Source organism: Electrophorus electricus, chromosome 15 (genome assembly GCF_041902795.1).
Source record: "Electrophorus electricus isolate QZ-2024a chromosome 15, ASM4190279v1, whole genome shotgun sequence".
NCBI classification, from domain to species: domain Eukaryota; kingdom Metazoa; phylum Chordata; class Actinopteri; order Gymnotiformes; family Gymnotidae; genus Electrophorus; species Electrophorus electricus.
Window position 1 is genome coordinate 13,370,847 of NC_137511.1, and position 17,114 is coordinate 13,387,960.

A 17,114-nucleotide genomic window follows, 5' to 3' on the forward strand; every position below is an offset into this window, starting at 1 on the left:
ATGATGCCTCATTATTAAACATGAGTGATGTGCCAGGTTTGGAGGGTTTGCTGACAGGTGGAATTACATCCTTGGGTCCGAAACAGGATGGGCTGAGTTCTTTCACTGTGAAGTGGTACAGAACTGTCAGGTATAACTGCCTCTAAAAATGTGAGTCGTATGCAACCAAATTCTGTTCACAAGAGAAAGGTGTGCGTGTGTGCATGTATGTATTTTGTATGTTTTATCATATTATTAGTATACATTTGATGTTTTTTCCAAGAATTGTAATAATACATGAAATTTTCATGTCTGTGTTTTTCACCATTTTATTATTTTTTTAAATGGTTTTTTTTTTTTTTTGCTATTGTGTTTTTCCAGCATTTTCATTAATATACACTGTCAAGGAAGACAGACTTCCCCTATGAATGGCCTTTACCAGAGTTCAACATATGACCCTTACCATCACCTAAATGCTTATTTGGACTCATAACCTCCATCCCATTTACACCAGCATGTCTGTGTGTGAGTGTGTGTCTGTCTGTGTGTGTGTGTGTGTGTGTGTGCGCGCGTGTATGTGTGTGTGTGAAGTCTGCCTGGATATATTGCAGCATTGTCTGCTAGCCCTACGTGACCCACATAAATACATGTGGTGTCAAAAGAAATGTCTTGCCCACTTCTGGGAATCAAGACCTTTAACTCCCAATGGCAGTCATGTCTGCACAAAACCAGTCAGAGAGAATTGCTATACTCAAAACTCTTCGAAAGCAGGAATTTGATTGAAAGAGCTCAAAAGTCCTTCAAAGGGCTGGACGTATAATCTGTGATTTCCTTCTACCTCAGAACTGCCTTGGCCAGAGCAGAGGATGATAACAGAAGCTCCTGGAAACTCATTTTGGAGATGTGTAACAAGAGTGATGGGCTCTAAAGAACAAAGGTTTGAGTGGCAGTGAAAAAGGAGGAGATAAAGCACAGATATGTCAATCAAAAGGACTAACCCTCCGGCAAACTGACAGAAACTGAAATAAAATAAAATAAAATGAACTAATGTAATAACAGTTCATGCAAGCTATATCAGTCATATGTTATCTCTGTCAGAGTCTGAATGCTGGTGAGAATACAGTGCTTTTAGGTAGATATTAAATCACGATTATCACTGGTGAACAGCTGAAATGACGCACAGGAAGCCGCACGAGACGATGCATGAACTCGGCACAGGCTGGCCCACCTCAGAAGCAGTATAACCATGCTGTTCCAGCTTGTGGTGCTAACGGATGCCCCCATCATTTCCTGTGTGAAGCCACCAGGTGCTCTGAGACAGCTGCTGTTCCCCCGTAGGCCCGTTTTCCGTCAATCACAACAGTGTTGCACAAACCGCTTGTGGATTCTACAGGGCTGATGTTTGACATCAATAGAGAATCATAAAACACTAGGTTGTGTTGTTTAGAGGTTAACTATATTTGCTTGAAAAATTATACTTTTTGTATGGCGTCACCCTTCTCATAATGAATGTGTTACCAATCAAATGCTTTCTCTACAACTCACAGCTAAATGTAGATAATCCAGAGATCAGCCCAGGGCTGGGCTCCAGATAACAGATGTTAGGATTTCATTTTTACAATGTGACTTAGTAGCACAGATTTTAAAATTCAAAATCACTATGGTGTAACAGGCAAGAACATTTATAACTCATGTAACTTTGACAAAGTGTGAGCCAAAGAGATTCTTGTACTATTGTCAGAATCAAATAATCATAAAGGCAGCAATCCAAGAGCAAGATTCTTTAAAAATATACTACCAGCCTAAACTCATTTACTCCCATGCGTTCAAGCAAGGGGAACTTCCTCTTGTTTCTTTTCTTTGGCCAATAGGGTGACTGCTGTGTCCTGTGAGTAAAAGTGTGTGTGTGTGTGTGTGTGTGTGTGTGTGTGTGTGTGTGTGTGTGTGTGTGCGCATGCATGCTCCCTTCTACTTCTATTTTCCATTTGTCTGGGGCTGTATAGACAGGTTTGTTTGCTGCCATTTCTAGGCAGATTGCGGCAGACAGCACACCACACCGGCCCTGATTCAGCAGCCCATTAGTAACATGAAGAAGCACTGGGAAACCCAGTCCACTAACCCTCTGGCTTAGTAACCCAAACCCTGCAGTTCCAGCAGATTTCCCAGCTTGTCTTCTGGAAAGACAGAGAAGATTTCTGACAGCTGCCACGGAAATACTGGGAAATCTCAGCCTCAGTCACACCTGCTGAACTCCGACTGTGTGTAGACAGACAGCAAATGTGCACAACACTATGACCTGCAATGAGCAAAACAAATTTGAGTCAGCAGTACCCAACCAGAACCTTGGAGGGCCAGAGTTCAGCAATTTGGTGATTTCACTGCTCAAAAGCACCGGAGGGGAAATGGAATTTATTTTCCCAAAATGGAAACTACTTCAGAAACTAAATTCACAATACACTGTGGCAGAAAACACTGTTGCGTTTTCCAGTTCTCACAGAGCTGAATGATCAATATAGTTTTGAACACTTTCTGTGTTGTCTAAACAGATAAAGGGTCCTCTTAATAAAAAGATATACTTTTTTCCCCGTGTTTATCTACACTCAGACACGTCCATGCTGTGCTTAACAAGAGCCTGGGCTACTCAAACAATTCAGCTCATTCTTCTTTAAACACAACAAATGCTTGCATAAGAGAGCAAATTTTCATTTCAAAGGACCTGTCTGCTTCACCACCTTCATCCACCACCAAAAGAGAGGGAAAAACAATCGAAGAGCAGAATGCAAATCTCCTGCTCATTCATTCATGGTCAAAGCTCACCATCCCTTTTCACACTTTACAATGACCTGCATTCTGCAGCAGGAACGGAGACCTGTTCACGTTGCGATCAGATGCGCTAGAGGGGTTTGTCAGCACCTGAAGGGCATGGTTAGTGTGGTTTTTCCTTTACCACCACACAAGAGCATGTCCAGAGATTAGAAATAGATAAATAAATAATCAAATAAAACAAGAATAGCGGTTTGTTGGAAACTGTCGGCATTGTCATGAGTATTGTGATACGGACAGTAAGCAGTGTGGAACCCTTGTGCTTTGAATTCAGAATCTGTGCTGAGAAGGCCTAAAAAATGTCTCTTGGATCTGACCTGGCAGGCCTCGTCACTGAGGGTACTATAAGATCAGCGCCGTATTCCCTACAAACACTGGCTTCCCGCAGCCAATCCAAGCCTGCCTAGGCTTTCCATAACGCTCAAACAACACACGGACTATCCTGGATGGAAAGATTCATCACTCCATCTACAAGAGCTCACCATCACGTCAGGTCTCTGGCTCCTCTGTACGTCGCATACTTAAATATCACAATATCGATCAGCCACTGGCTGAGCCTGTCCGAAACCATCAGCCCTCTGAGCCTCCCGCCTCGCACCCCCTTATCTAGCTCCCCGTGCCCTGGTGTGACTCCCAGCTAAGCTTTCATCACTGCAATCAAAGCCTTCCCCACAGACCTCCCATTCACACGCAGACAAAGAGCCCCAGAGCCAATGCCAGACTCACACTCACAGCAGTGACCACAGCAGTGGAGGGCCAACACATCTGCTTTCTGCATGAGCAAGGAAAGGAGGATGAGAGACATAGAGACAGAGAGGAAGAGAGGAAGAGAGGAAGAGAGGGGGAACCTCAGAACTCTTGTTATATGGTTTGTGGCCCTGGTGGACCATCAGTGAGGAAAGATGCAGAAACCTAATGCTCACCTATTCCCTTTTCCGCAATCTGTGAGCGACCGATCCGTTTCAACAGCTTCACTCCTTGCCTTCCCTCAGCCTACCAATATTAACTAGCAAACGAAAAAGAACTTTGCACCCCTGATAAAATCAAGATGCTGGCATCGGTAATTCCGTTTCCTCCACAGAGAGGCTACCTTCAGGGAAACACGGCTTGCTGTTGTACTGGTGGGCTGACAGAAATGTAAAACATTTTCTCCTTCTCCGGTATAATCCCCCCCACTCCGCTCACCCCCGTATTTGTGTTTGGGGAAGGGAGTCTGGGCTGCCCTTGCCCTCTAAAAGACCCCAGTGGGAGAGCTGTCCTCACAAACCAGTGCAGCAGCGAGCAGTAGCATGACTGAACTTGGGCCAGACTGTGTGCGGGGGCAGGGATTGGATGTGATAGAGGCAATGGAAGGAATAAATGCAGACAGGTATTGGGTAGTAAATAACAATGCTACCTTTCCTGGCAGTGGATTGGGGTGCAATCCCCTGTCTGGGTACGTGCTCCACACTATACCAATAAGAGTCCTTGGGCAAGACTCTTAACACTACATTTGCTTGCCTCTGTAAAATGATTGAAATTGTAACTTGCTCTGGGTAAGAGCATCTGCTAAATGCATAAATGGAACTAAAGGTTTTGCAAATGCCTAAAAGCTATCTGCTAGTCTTTGGGGAACAGAACTGCTGCTGTGAGCACTGATGGTCCCCACATGGCCAGTAGACTGTGAAGGACAGGCTTATGTTTGGACCCTCAGGGTGGAGCTCTTCCCTGAGAGCCTCTCTCTGCTGGCCCTCAATGATCTTTAACACTGCCTTGATTTTAATTCGGGTCAGAGGAGGAAAAGGAAAGATGAGATTTAAGTCTGTCTTGAGGTTTGGTATAAAGCATGCCTGAGGATGTCTTCAAGCACAGCACAGCACAGCACAGCACAGCACAGCGCAGCGCACACACACACACACACACACACCTGTTCACACATGTAGTGCAACTAGACAGTATACTGCCCATATACATCAGTCTATATATCTTAGCATAAACATTAATCCTACAGATGCTAGTATGGTGTTAATGGCTAACATTAACAGCCCAGGGAGGTGTGTGAGGCCAATCTAATTAGTAGAGTGGAGTGAGAGCTGTTTAGATCCTTTTCTTCTCAGTTTCAAAGCAAAATAGCACATCATTATCTTCATGAGAGAGGAAGACGTGCACTCAGTTCTGACAAGAGAGTATTAATGAGAGCAATGCTCTACAATGTGCAAGACCTCTGTGATTACCCCCTCTGCATTCCCCTCACTGTTAATTTATGTGAACAACCAAAGATGAATTCAGTGTTTAGAGGCAACAAACTTGTAGAATTAACAAAGGCAGAATGCGGTCAAATCTGAAACATTAAAAACCACAAATAAGTGTATGAAACCAGAGTAAGAGAGGGACACCAACAGCCAGTAGACAGAAAACACAAGCACGTGCATATGCACACGCACACACACACACGCGCGCGCGCACACACAGTATTACTTATCTGAGTATGCGACGTGTTTTACATTTAGATGATAAATGCTCTTGCAGATAAAGTTAAGCATAACAGTCCATTAACTTCCAAGTTCTTGGAAGGTCTGAGAGAAACTGAATCTCAACATAGATGTCCAACCCCCCACACAGCAGCAAATACGTAAGTTACACCAGTCTGCAGTGCACACCATATCTGCAGTAAAAGACGAATTAATGGCCAGACCACTCTTATTCTGTCTCCTCATTTCCTTCAATGTGTGCGAGAACACACACACACACACACACACACAGTGCATCACTCCCTGCACACAGGGAGGTGAGGAGGAATAGCCTGCAGCAGACCAGACCTCCTGCTCTCCGGTTCCTGCTCACCCAGACGAGATGAGTGCCATGGACAGTACAGAAATCACACTGTGCCATGCAGGCTAAGAAAATGCCAATGCTGACCCAGAGAACCCACTGCGAGCACAGCAGTATGATCATGTCACAGGCCCGTCTGGATGTCTGAGGATGGCTAACATAGTGATAATCACGTAGAGTAATGCAGCTAGTGAAGTACTGCCCCGATTCATGGGCCAAATGCTGGCACGGGTCCAACAGCGCACCACTAATGGCTTACTTTACCCTAATCACTAAGCAGGTACTGCTCACATGCTCGACCCCCAGGTGCACAGTAGGGATGTTAAAGTGAACATTAACTCATAAGGAGGTACTGCAGAGCTAACAGCCAACCAGGGCAGACCCAAGAGGTTCTGAGGTTCTACAGAACTTCTGACCAACCTGTTATGGACTTGTTATGGACTGATTGTGTAGCAGGAGCTAACGGATGTGTTTAACAGGTAGCTGACAGGGGGCTCTGGACCCTATCTGAAGCATACATTCAGCAATACTGCGAACTGACAACAGAGAGGATAGAAGAGAGGTGAGAGATGGGCGAAAATTAGTGAATGGATGTGCCAGATGTGGTAACAAATGTGTGAGAATAAAACAACACACACACACACACGCGTGCGCGCGTGCTCATGCATGTGTCCTGGGGCTAAGGGAAATGTTTTCTAAGGGACCTCCGTGTTAACAGGTCCGTCTAATTAAACAGGAATGCAGGTAGTCAGTTTGCCTGACTAATTAAGGCTCTAAACTGGGAAATAATTGGAATTCAATAGAGAAAAGGCCCCTTCTAAAAACACAGGCTGAAGAAAACTGTTGAAAGTGCCCAGTCTTCATCCGAGTGAGACGCCTGGTTCAGCAGGCTACACTGGTCGCCCTAATGAAGTCCTGTGTTTCTTATTTGTATCTCTCTCTGACAGTACAGTTAAAAACCAGGGTGTGTGAAGACTTTATCAGGAGGAAGAAGGGAGGTTTTAATGAGTAGGTTAATGATACTGGCCATGTGTGTTCTAACCCACTGATAATGCACACTCAACTCAGTTCAAGTGATTCAGCAGTTCACAAGTGCAGAAATAAGATCCTTTCCAGATGCACATTTCTTATTTCTCAAATATCTCAGACTCTGAGACATACACTCCTACACACACACACACAGGCAAACCAACGCGCATTTGTGAGAATCCAATTTGCCCTTTTCCCCACTTGATTCTCACTCACTCTTGGATAGTTCATCTCTGCTTTATGTCCAAAGACACTTCCAACAGTCAACGTTCCTGTTAAACCCTGCTCTTCTGTCCGACCTCACCTCTCACACACTTCTGGTCCACCAGGGCCCTCTTCCTCCAGAATCCCTAAGTGACATTAAGAGAGCTCTTTTCATTCCCTGTGTCTCCCTCTCTCCCTCCGTCAGGTAAGCGGTGAGGCTAACGCCTCTGAAAGATGTGAAACTGTGGGAGACCCAGACCTCCACTCGCACTCCTGCCCCTGGGCTGTCACCTCACTTTGATAATACCACGCCTTCCTTTCCTGTGACTGGGGGGGGGGGGGGGCTTACATAAACGCTCTAGTCACACCCCTCCCTCCTCTCTTCTTCTGTCTGACCGTGTCTGTTCCTATGCACATCTCCCTGTGTACCTCTCTTTCCTGCTTCCTCCCGACATTTCTGGTGTTACCATGGGAACAATCTGCATATGTGCATCTTAACCTTTTTTTTTTTTTTTTTTTTTTTGTCACTAACTCAGAAACATCTGCAGTTAATGAAATTCTGGCGACGAAGCGCTTCCAATACTGCAGTGTCGTAACATGACAAAGGCAGTGGTAAAGACCTCACGAGGCCCGGGGTGAAATTTTCCACACGTTTTCTAGCTGTGTTAAGACAATCAGATTTATTAGAATGTACAACATAAACTAAACATAAACACATATCCTACATCAGAGCTTCTGCTGTTGCAAAAGTAACACATTTGGCCAAATGCTCATTACAGAACTTTAAAGTATAGCCAGCAACCTCTATTAGCTATACAGCCCCTCAGTGTGTGGTACAGGCTGTATCATAGAATCACGCAACTGAGGTTTTGGGCCCATTCTGCAGACATAAACAGCAGCACACTGCTTCTACACATACGATTTCACTACTGCTGAATGGCCCCAGAGCATTCAATGCTCCCTAGCAGGCTGGTGCAAAAGGAGAACCTCAACAAGCTCTCTACACTTCTGCCCATCAACAAACAAACAAACAAACAAAAGAACAGCAGAAATCTGCTCACAACGGTGGTGCATCCCTCACCTCCCACAGTGCACTGAGGCATAGGACAAAAAACTCTGTTTATGTTTCCAGAACTGCTGTTGGTCTGAAATCAGAGAAGTATAAAAAAAAACACATCTGTGCTTTCAATTTTCATTATTTTTGACAATCAATCTTTTTTCCCCCTTCCATCTCTTTCTGCATCACTTAGTCCTGTTTGAACAACTGGTGTTGATCAGGGCAAATGTGGCTGGCAGCCAGGACACTCAGACAGTTCCCTTTCACATCAGCTCTGCCGACGTTCCCTTCCACATCAGATCTGCCAAAGTCCCCTTTGGCCTCAGCTCTGCCGACGTTCCCTTTGGCCTCAGCTCTGCCGACGTTCCCTTTGGCCTCAGCTCTGCCGACGTTCCCTTTGGCCTCAGCTCTACAGACGTTCCCCTTGGCCTCAGCTCTACAGACGTTCCCCTTGGCTTCATCTCTACAGACGTTCCCCTTGGCTTCATCTCTGCAGCCGTTCCCTTTGGCATCGTCTCTGCCGACGTTCCCCTTGGCTTCATCTCTGCAGCCATTCCCTTTGGCTTGATCTCTGCTGAAGTTCCCTTTCGCATCAGCTCTTCCAAAGTTCTCTTTGGCATCAGCTCTGCCGACGTTCCCTTTTGTATCAGCTCTTCTGGAGTTCTTCCTCCACAGTATTCAAGAAACCACAGCGATCACAACCAGTACAATGCAATGCATGGTCAATATAAAAAAATTCAGCCTTAGAAACTTAATATTCAATTATGAATACAATTATGCCAAGTTCACACTACATGATTTTAACCCCAGGTCATAGCCAAATCAGAGCTTGTTTGGGGTTTGGAAATGGACTCTCAATTCCTAAGTGTGAACTGTTTAAACACCTGATCTGAGAGGCTCGCCAATCACTCACACAGTCCTGAAATATATCTAGAATGCTAAGTATCTGGAACTGTGGGCGAGTCCAAATCCTGTAGTGTGAAAAGGGTTGCCACCATAGACTTCTATATAGTCTACAGTTGAGACCAAATTGAGACTGGTAGTGTGTGTGGTGTCAAGCTGCAACCAATGAGAATGCAAGACAGAGAGTGAAGGGAAAGCCGGGGGTGAGTTGTACAACATCAACAAGCGTGGATATAATATGTAAAGATATTACTTTAAAGGGAAAACAACAACAACAATCCATCTTGTGCAGTCTATCACATCATTCTCCGTGTCATTTCTTGTGTGTGTTTTCACTACAAAGTGTACTTTCGAGACCAGACAGACTCGCTGGATGGTGAAATGTCTTGTAGTGTGTGATCCCCTGTTGCTGATAAGTCATATAGACTTATTCACCATTATGAGATTCCTGATTTCAAGTGGTGGAGTGAATAGTACAGAGACCTGGCAACTTTGGAAATCATGTAACGTGACCGTGGCACTAGTTTCCAGTTTTCTGTTGTTTTGTTAGAGACAGGCACTAGAGTGTCTGATTTAACTCGTGTTAACAAGTGACTGTTGGAGATCTGGCTGGTCAAAACAGGACTCTGATCAGGGAAAACATTTTCATAGAGTTCAGAACCCTCATAAACTAAATTCTGTCTGTGGGGTGTTCAGGACAGCTGAACAGATTCTTTTTATGTTTGTATCCTCTCAACTGACCTTAACCCCGGGCACCCAGGAAATGTGACCCACTGGAACTAAAATGACTATCCAGTGCTTTCACAATGTGAACCGTTTGCTCAAGGTGCTTGATTCTGAAGTCATCTGAGGAACACTCAAGAAAAAGAGAGTGAGTGGGAGAGACACTTAATGATCTTAGCAGGTCATTTTCTGAGTTATGTGATCATTTGTCTGAATACTTTTTTTCTTACTCTACTGAATATATGAAGTGGGAAATCCATGGATGAAAGAGCAGATTATTGAAGCCTGCCACATGGTCTGAAAAAGAAATGTAGTTTTGGGCTTAAATGTAGTTTTATATAGATTTCAACTTGAGTCAGTATTAGTAGGATCTGTAATTTATTGCCAAAGATAAAAAAGGAACCATACCATCCTACTATTCCAATAATGTGACTAAAATCTGCAGTCATTTTCCATTTTAACAGCTTAATGAATAATAAGACATGTTTGAAATTATCAGTGCAGATTATCCTATTATTCCCCATCAAATGCAATTTCACATGAGTAAAAGTGACAGTTTTCAACTCTCTAGTTCTTGAACTCCTATAATGACACCAGGTTTGATCTCATTACCAAGTCCCACACTTTAATGGTCTAGCTGGGGGTCTCTCAGACCACTTGTCAAATTTCTCACCCTGCAACAAATGAGCTTCACAAGCATCCGGTCGTCCTTGTACAAGCACTATGCTCACAGTTACATGTGCAGCAGATTCCATAATTAGGCTGTTTTGCTGCTTTAGTAGCCCCAGGCTTGAATCTGCCAGTGCGAAAGTTCAGATGCTTTTCAGAGATCACTCTGTCAAGGACTGGCATCCACCCAGGCTCATTAGGCTAAACCGAGAAGAACCATCTACTTTGGTTCCTCTGAACTGCGTGTAAGATGACGGCATGCACTGTGTTGGCAAAGCATTACTTCATAGCCCATCTCTGATCAGATTCCATGTGTCTTTTAAATGATTCTTATCCTGGACATTTGTCTTGCGCCCATTACATATGGCCACTGCCTGGTTGAATATTTTTTGAAGATTTGTATTGTCTTTGGAAGCTGGCCAAAACACAGCTTGGACAAGCTGGCTTTTGTGTGACCCAAACATATCCAATAGGGACAAAGGTATGAACGCTGTCCTGATAAAGATCAAACAGTCAAAAAATATATATTTATGAGAGAAGACCTTGGCAATTATTTGGCTGTTACTGGAAAAAAACCTGCAGAAGAAGACAAGAACAGAGAACATGGTTTGGAGTCCTATGAAGCTTCTGATTTGTGCTTCAAGTTCTGGGACCAAATACTTCAGAAGAGTTAGGGTTCCAGAACCCCACCCCGCAGGAGCACAGGACTGACGGAGAGCATCCCTCACAAATGTGGGTGGCAGACAGCACTAAGGTGAAGGACGTAGTGGAGAGACTGCTTTAAGGTTTCAAGAAGTTCAAAATGCTGTAGCGATGAAATGAGGACATGAATTATGAGAGTCGAAAATTCAAATCAAGCCTGAATGTCCATCTAGAGTGGGTTCACTTCACATTCTGTGTCCTTTCTGTACTGCACTTACATATAGTTTATCTTCTACTTTACATGCACAAAAAATGACGTATATGAAATTAGTCAGCATTTGTCATTGGACTGATTACAAGAGACAAAACACCACAATGAATTGTGGTGTGCAGTGAAATGTGATGTGCAGCGGTAGAATGAGGAGAAGGTTGGCTTCTGTAGTCACTGTTAGAGGATGAGTTTGACCTAAACACAGCCACAGCCTCGGGCAACACGTGCATCTCTCACCAATTCATATTCCAAAAAAATGGTTTTATTCTAGTCGGTGAGAGAAAGAGAGAGAGATTGAGGGACACTTACTCATTTTTCTGAAGTAAGAGCAGCAGCTGTTCACCTTCCATTTCAATCAGGAGCTTCAGCGATGCAGGATGGCCCTGAAACAAAAGTGTGTGTTTGTGAGAGTGTGTGTAAGAGTGCATGTGTGTTGGGGGGGTGGGTGGGGGGGGGGGCAAGAGTGTTTTAAAATGAGCTGCATGAAATGTGACCAAACTAATCTCTCTCTCTTTGGCTCTCTCTTTCTCTCTCTTAATTGATTTATTTTTAAAGAGGCCAAGTGAAAACACTGAACGTTTACTGTGCATAACTCAGAGAAGGAGGAATTTACTGAATATAAGTAGAAACAGCCCATTAGACACCCGTTACTTCCATTTATGCTTCATTTGTAAACTGAATTCATCCAAGGCCAATTCATAACATAACTGGTTAAATGCCACTTATAGACATAGGGGCTGATTGGTTGATAGCATAATTAAATGCACCTGTGATGTCTTGTTCCCTGTTCTGACCTGGAAACAACTTACCTGTTTAAACAAAGGCTTATACTTCACTACAGTTCTGCAGGAAACACTGTGAATCTGTGTCTTTTCTATGTTTACAAGCAAACAAATGACCTTGTCTGTGTAATATAGTCTTATCGGTCATTGCGCAGCTGTATAAATACTGTTTAATACCAGGGTGTTAACAGCAAGTTAATGTACACAATAAAAATCCACAAGAAATAGAAGATGGCAAGAAAGATGGAGTGTATTTTTGTGTTAAGATTGCTTTGTTTGGGATAAAGAGTGTGTTTGACTTGTTTTATGGCCCACAGAATCTCATCTAGTACACCCAAGCCGGCGGCTCATAGGATTAGCTTTATGTTTCAATTCTCTGTGACATTAATCCAATCCACAGTCTCTCAGACAGACCACTACAGAGCTCCTGTTTACAAGGATTTACCCCAGCTGAGTAATAACACAATAAAGCAGGAAACTGCAAATCATGTCAGAAATACATCTATAATATTCTACTAAACAATGTACGCATAAGATTTGCACATATGTGACTCCCCCACCACACACACACACACACACACACACACGCACAATGTTAAGTTACCACTATGGCTATATTTTTACATGTAGTTTAACAATCTTGATAAGATCTCCATACAGTGACTTTATATATCATTAATCAACGTGTCACACTGATTTGGTTTTCCTGAAGCCGCCACACCACCCACATGGGATCAGGGGCTCACACATGCCTCACAAGAAAAACAACAATAGCACTCACACCCCCCCCCCCCCCCCCAACACACAGACACACAGCAGACATACATACATACATTGGTTTGGGTGGTCTCACTGTCTTCTCTACATGCATTGCTTAAGGACATACACACGTAAGGTTGCTTTATGAAATGGTTTTATTCCCAGTATGAAATAGCACGTGGGAGGTATAACAAATGCTGTAGCTCAGCAATTCTGCAACAGCTAACATCTTTATGGTGGCATAAAAGACGCGTAAATTAACTCCCCCCACCCCCTGCCCCCTCAACTCACTAATAGACAGAACAGCAGCAGTTACTTTCATCCATATAAAGCCTTTGAGCCCCAAATTGGCTTAGAAATGTTTTTCATTACAGACCGACAGAAACAAATTGCACTGCTGCTAGAGTGTTCATTTTAGCTTTCTCACACACTTTAAGTGTCTCGCTTAAGAGAGTGCGTGACACAGCATACAATCTAAGCGCCACTAAAGTCTGTGGGCAAAACATAGCCTTCTGCTCATCTGTACAAGGAAGAAGGGATAAAGCCCAAAATAAAGGGAGCATGGAAACTGTAGCCCATGCTTAAAGGATGATGTAGGCATGCCTGAGAGTCCTGAAGTGTGCTTCCTGTGTCCCCGCCTCTCTCCAAACACAGCAGAGAAGCCTGAACTGCACAGATATCATTATCTGCTTTTGCCTTTTTGCACTCTCTCTCTCTCTCTCTCTCTGTCTTTGTCACCTTCTTTTTCTATCTTTCGCTCATCCCTCTCTCACATGCTGTTTCCCTTTCTCTTTCTTTCCCTCTTTCTCATTTCCAATATCTCCAGTGTTGAATTGTGAGCTTTGAATAGTTGGATGGAGAGGTAGTTCTTTTTTGCTACAACACCATTCAGAATGAGATAGGTAGGTGGTTCCTTCTCTCCACAGTTGGCAAACTCCAGAAATTTTGATTCTGAACAAATCAAAATCTATAGGCAGACAGTGATAAACTAGGATTAGTGTTATTTTTTTTTATTAAATTGGGTATATCTTCAGATAGGAAATGCTAAGTATAGGTCTGCTGTAAATGATTAATTTATTGACCTTAGTATTAGCCAAAGGTTTAAAATAACAGTACTGCACAGCAAATCAGAAACAAGCAAGACAGTTGTAGTTTGTGAGAACGCTGAACAACTGTGGATGTGCCCAATGAAACGTCTGATAAATCACCGACACCATCCTGTCTGTAGCAGTATTATGTGTTTGTCACGGGTGGCCGGCCTCCCAGCAGGAGAACCACGCCCACTCGCTGGAAGGACCACAGTGACCACCTACCCTGCTCACAATCATCAGCCTACTGACCATGTGCACCTGTCCCTTGTTTCTCCCTTCCACTATTTCAACCTGCAGGCCAGCAGGGACGGCACTACACATTAGCGGATTACCACGACAAGCACTTACCTTTTGTTTCATTTTTGTTGCTATACACCAGTGCCTTTAGTGATGGAAAATAAAGAGCACCTTCTAGCAACCACGCCTCTTGCTCCATCTGTGCCGTCAGCGTCACAGAATGCGCAGCCATCAGGGAGCGTGGCGAGCAGCCTTGATTGGGCTAACCTGCTAGCTGTTCAAATGGTGGCACTAGAACAACAAAGGCAGCAGATTGGCGAAATACGCTCCATGGTTCAGAGCGGCGGGCACTGCGTGAATAGTATCACTGCGAACCCTGAGAACCGACCGACAACTTCCACCACCAGGTCAATCCCAGAGGGGGTAAGGTGTCTCATCACCACCCCTGATGTCTTTGGGGCAGATACAGAGAGCTGCAAGGGGTTCGTGGTGCAGTGGGAACAGTACTTTGGGTACCAGCCCCTCCTGCCTGATCATACCAAAGTGGCATTCGTGATATCCCGATTGACAGGGAGTGCTCGTGCCTGGGGTGCCTATTTGGTTGTGAATTCCTCCCCGCTCCTGAACGACTACCCTGGGTTCATATGAGAACTCAAGTTTGTATTCCATCACTCTCGACGGGAGGATCTGCGTGCAATCCCTGCTTAGGCTAAAGATAGGGGTTGCGTGCGGCGACTGATTATGCTACGGAGTTCAGAATACTGGCGGCAGGATCTTGATGGAATGAACCAGCGCTCATAGACGCATTTTTGAATGGACTGAGAGCCGAACTACAGGCTGAACTAGCCTGCAAGGCGGAGCTGGCCACGCTAAACGAGGCGGTCTACCTAGCCATTACTTACAACTGTCTGTTGCAGGAGAGACATCGAGGTTTTCCCAGAGGCTTGTTGGGTCGAGATACCACGGTGACAACAGAGACCTCGGAAGAACCCATGAAATTGGGCGGGGCCAGGATGCATCACCAGTGCAGAGAGCAGAAAAAGGGGAACAACCCGGTGAGTTTCTCCCCAACCCCTTCAATGTTTCAAGTGTTGATCAAAGTGTTGCAAAAGGGTCACTTTGTTTTCTCGGGAGCATTGGTGGACTCTGGGGCGGCGGGGAACGTAATGGACTGCTATAAAGGCAATTCACCTGCCCTCCCCCCTGAGTATAAAAGCACTGGATGGTGGGCTCAGGCTTTGTTACACGTCACTCCCTGTGTTCAACTGGAAACAAATGGGGATCACATAGCGCAAACCTCCTTTTACCTAATCTCTTCTCTCTCTCACCCCTCATCATCCCCCAGGAGAACCACAACCTGACAGAGGTGTTCAGTCCGGTGAAGGCTACACAGCCCAGATCGGGAGTGGGACTACACCATAAACCTCAAGGAGGGATCCATACCTCCTAGGTGCAGGACCTACCCTCTCTCCCAGGAGGAAACCAGGGCCATGGAACAGTACATCAGGGAGGCCATGGCGCAGGGGTACATACGCCCCTCCACTTCTCCAGCATCGGCAGCATATTCTTCATCAAAAAGAAGGACGGAGGGTTGAGGTCGTGTGGATGAACTACTGGTTAAGTACCCCTCTCCCCTCTCCCTGGTTCCTGCGGCGCTTGAGCAGTTGAGGGGGGTCCGGTATTTCATTAGGTTAGACCTGTGCAGTGCATACAACCTCATCAGTATCAGGGAAGGGGACGAATGTAAGACCGGCTTTAGCACATTTTCCGGTCACTATGAGTACCTGGTCCTGCCGTATGGTTTGGCTACAGTCCCCTCAATATTCCAGGTGTATATTTATGAGGTCTTAAGGGAGTTCCTAGGTAGCTCAGTCATTGCGTATATGGACGACATCCTGATCTATTCCACCTCCTTTGACCAACATGTGCATGATGTTCACACTGTTCTCCGTACCCTTTTGAAGAACCAGCTTTACTGCAAGCTAGAGTTTCATTGTGGAGAGGTGAACTTTTTAGGTGAGTTTCATAAGGGAGGGTTGTGTAAGCATGCAACCCAGAAAGGTGGAGGCTGTGACAGGCTGGCCAAGACCCCGGACGCGCTGGGAGTTGCAGCGCTTCTTAGGATTTGTCAACTTCTTCAGGCGCTTTATAAAATCTTTCAGCACCCTAGCCTGGCCCCTCACGGACTTGCTTAGGGGAAAAACCAAACAGCTAAGGTTGGGTGAGGTGACAGAGAGAGCGTTTGCGGCCCTGAAGACCGCCTTCTCCACCTCTCCCGTGTTGCAACAACCCAACCCGGAGAGACCCTTTATTGTGGAGGTAGATGCCTCGGATGTGGGAGTAGGAGCTGTGCTGTCTCAAGCGAGATGGAAGGAAGGTAGGCTAGGTCCCATTGCTTACTTTTCAAGGAAGCTGAGCCCGTCTGAGTGGAACTACGGTGTGGGGGACAGAGAACTCCTGGTAATAAAACTCGCATTGGAGGAGTGGAGGCATTGACTTGAGGGAGCGAGAACCTAGAGTACCTCCAAACCACAAAAAGGTTGAACTCTAGGCAGGTGCAGTGGTCTCTTTTCTCCTCCAGGTTTGCCTTTCGTGTCACCTACAGGCCGGGAGTGAAAAACGTCAACATCATGCTGAGGCCCAGTCCTCCAGTCAGGAACTGGTGCTTCCCCTCTTGTGTTTCTTGGCCACGGTGACCTGGGACATCAACCACAGCATAGAGGCCACGGACCTCTATGAGTGTGGGCCGCCACCAAGGATGGCCGAGCAGGCCCTTCAGGCAAACTGTGGGCCAGATATGAGGGTCCGTATACCATAACAAGTCGGGTGAATACAGGGCAGACACATGGAAGGCCTTCAGGGCCTTCCATATGTCTGCCCTGAAGCCCGTGGTGGAGGGTCCCCTCTCAGAGGAGGGGAGCCCCTCGGGAGCGCCACCCCTGCTGCTGGAGATCGGGGGCGAGCCGGCCTAGATTCTCGGAGGAGGATCTCGGGGTTGCAATTCCTGGTGGACTGGGAGGGGTACGGACCCGAGGAGCATTGCTGGGTGCCGGCCTCCCAGGTGTTGGACCCCAACCTCATTGCCTCCTTCCACCGGGAGCACCCGCGGAAATCTGCTTCCCGTGGGCCAGGCT

At 45.6% G+C, this 17,114-nt stretch overlaps 1 protein-coding gene across 1 annotated transcript in view; it reads right to left on the bottom strand.

Moving 5' to 3' along the window:
* adam12a (ADAM metallopeptidase domain 12a) overlaps positions 1–17,114 on the bottom strand; it is a 73,021-nt gene that overhangs the window by 42,896 nt on the left and 13,011 nt on the right. Inside the window, exon 3 of the mRNA XM_035533227.2 lies at positions 11,421–11,494. Within this exon, the coding sequence (XP_035389120.2) occupies positions 11,421–11,494 (74 nt within the window). The remainder of the gene's footprint in view (positions 1–11,420; positions 11,495–17,114) is intronic.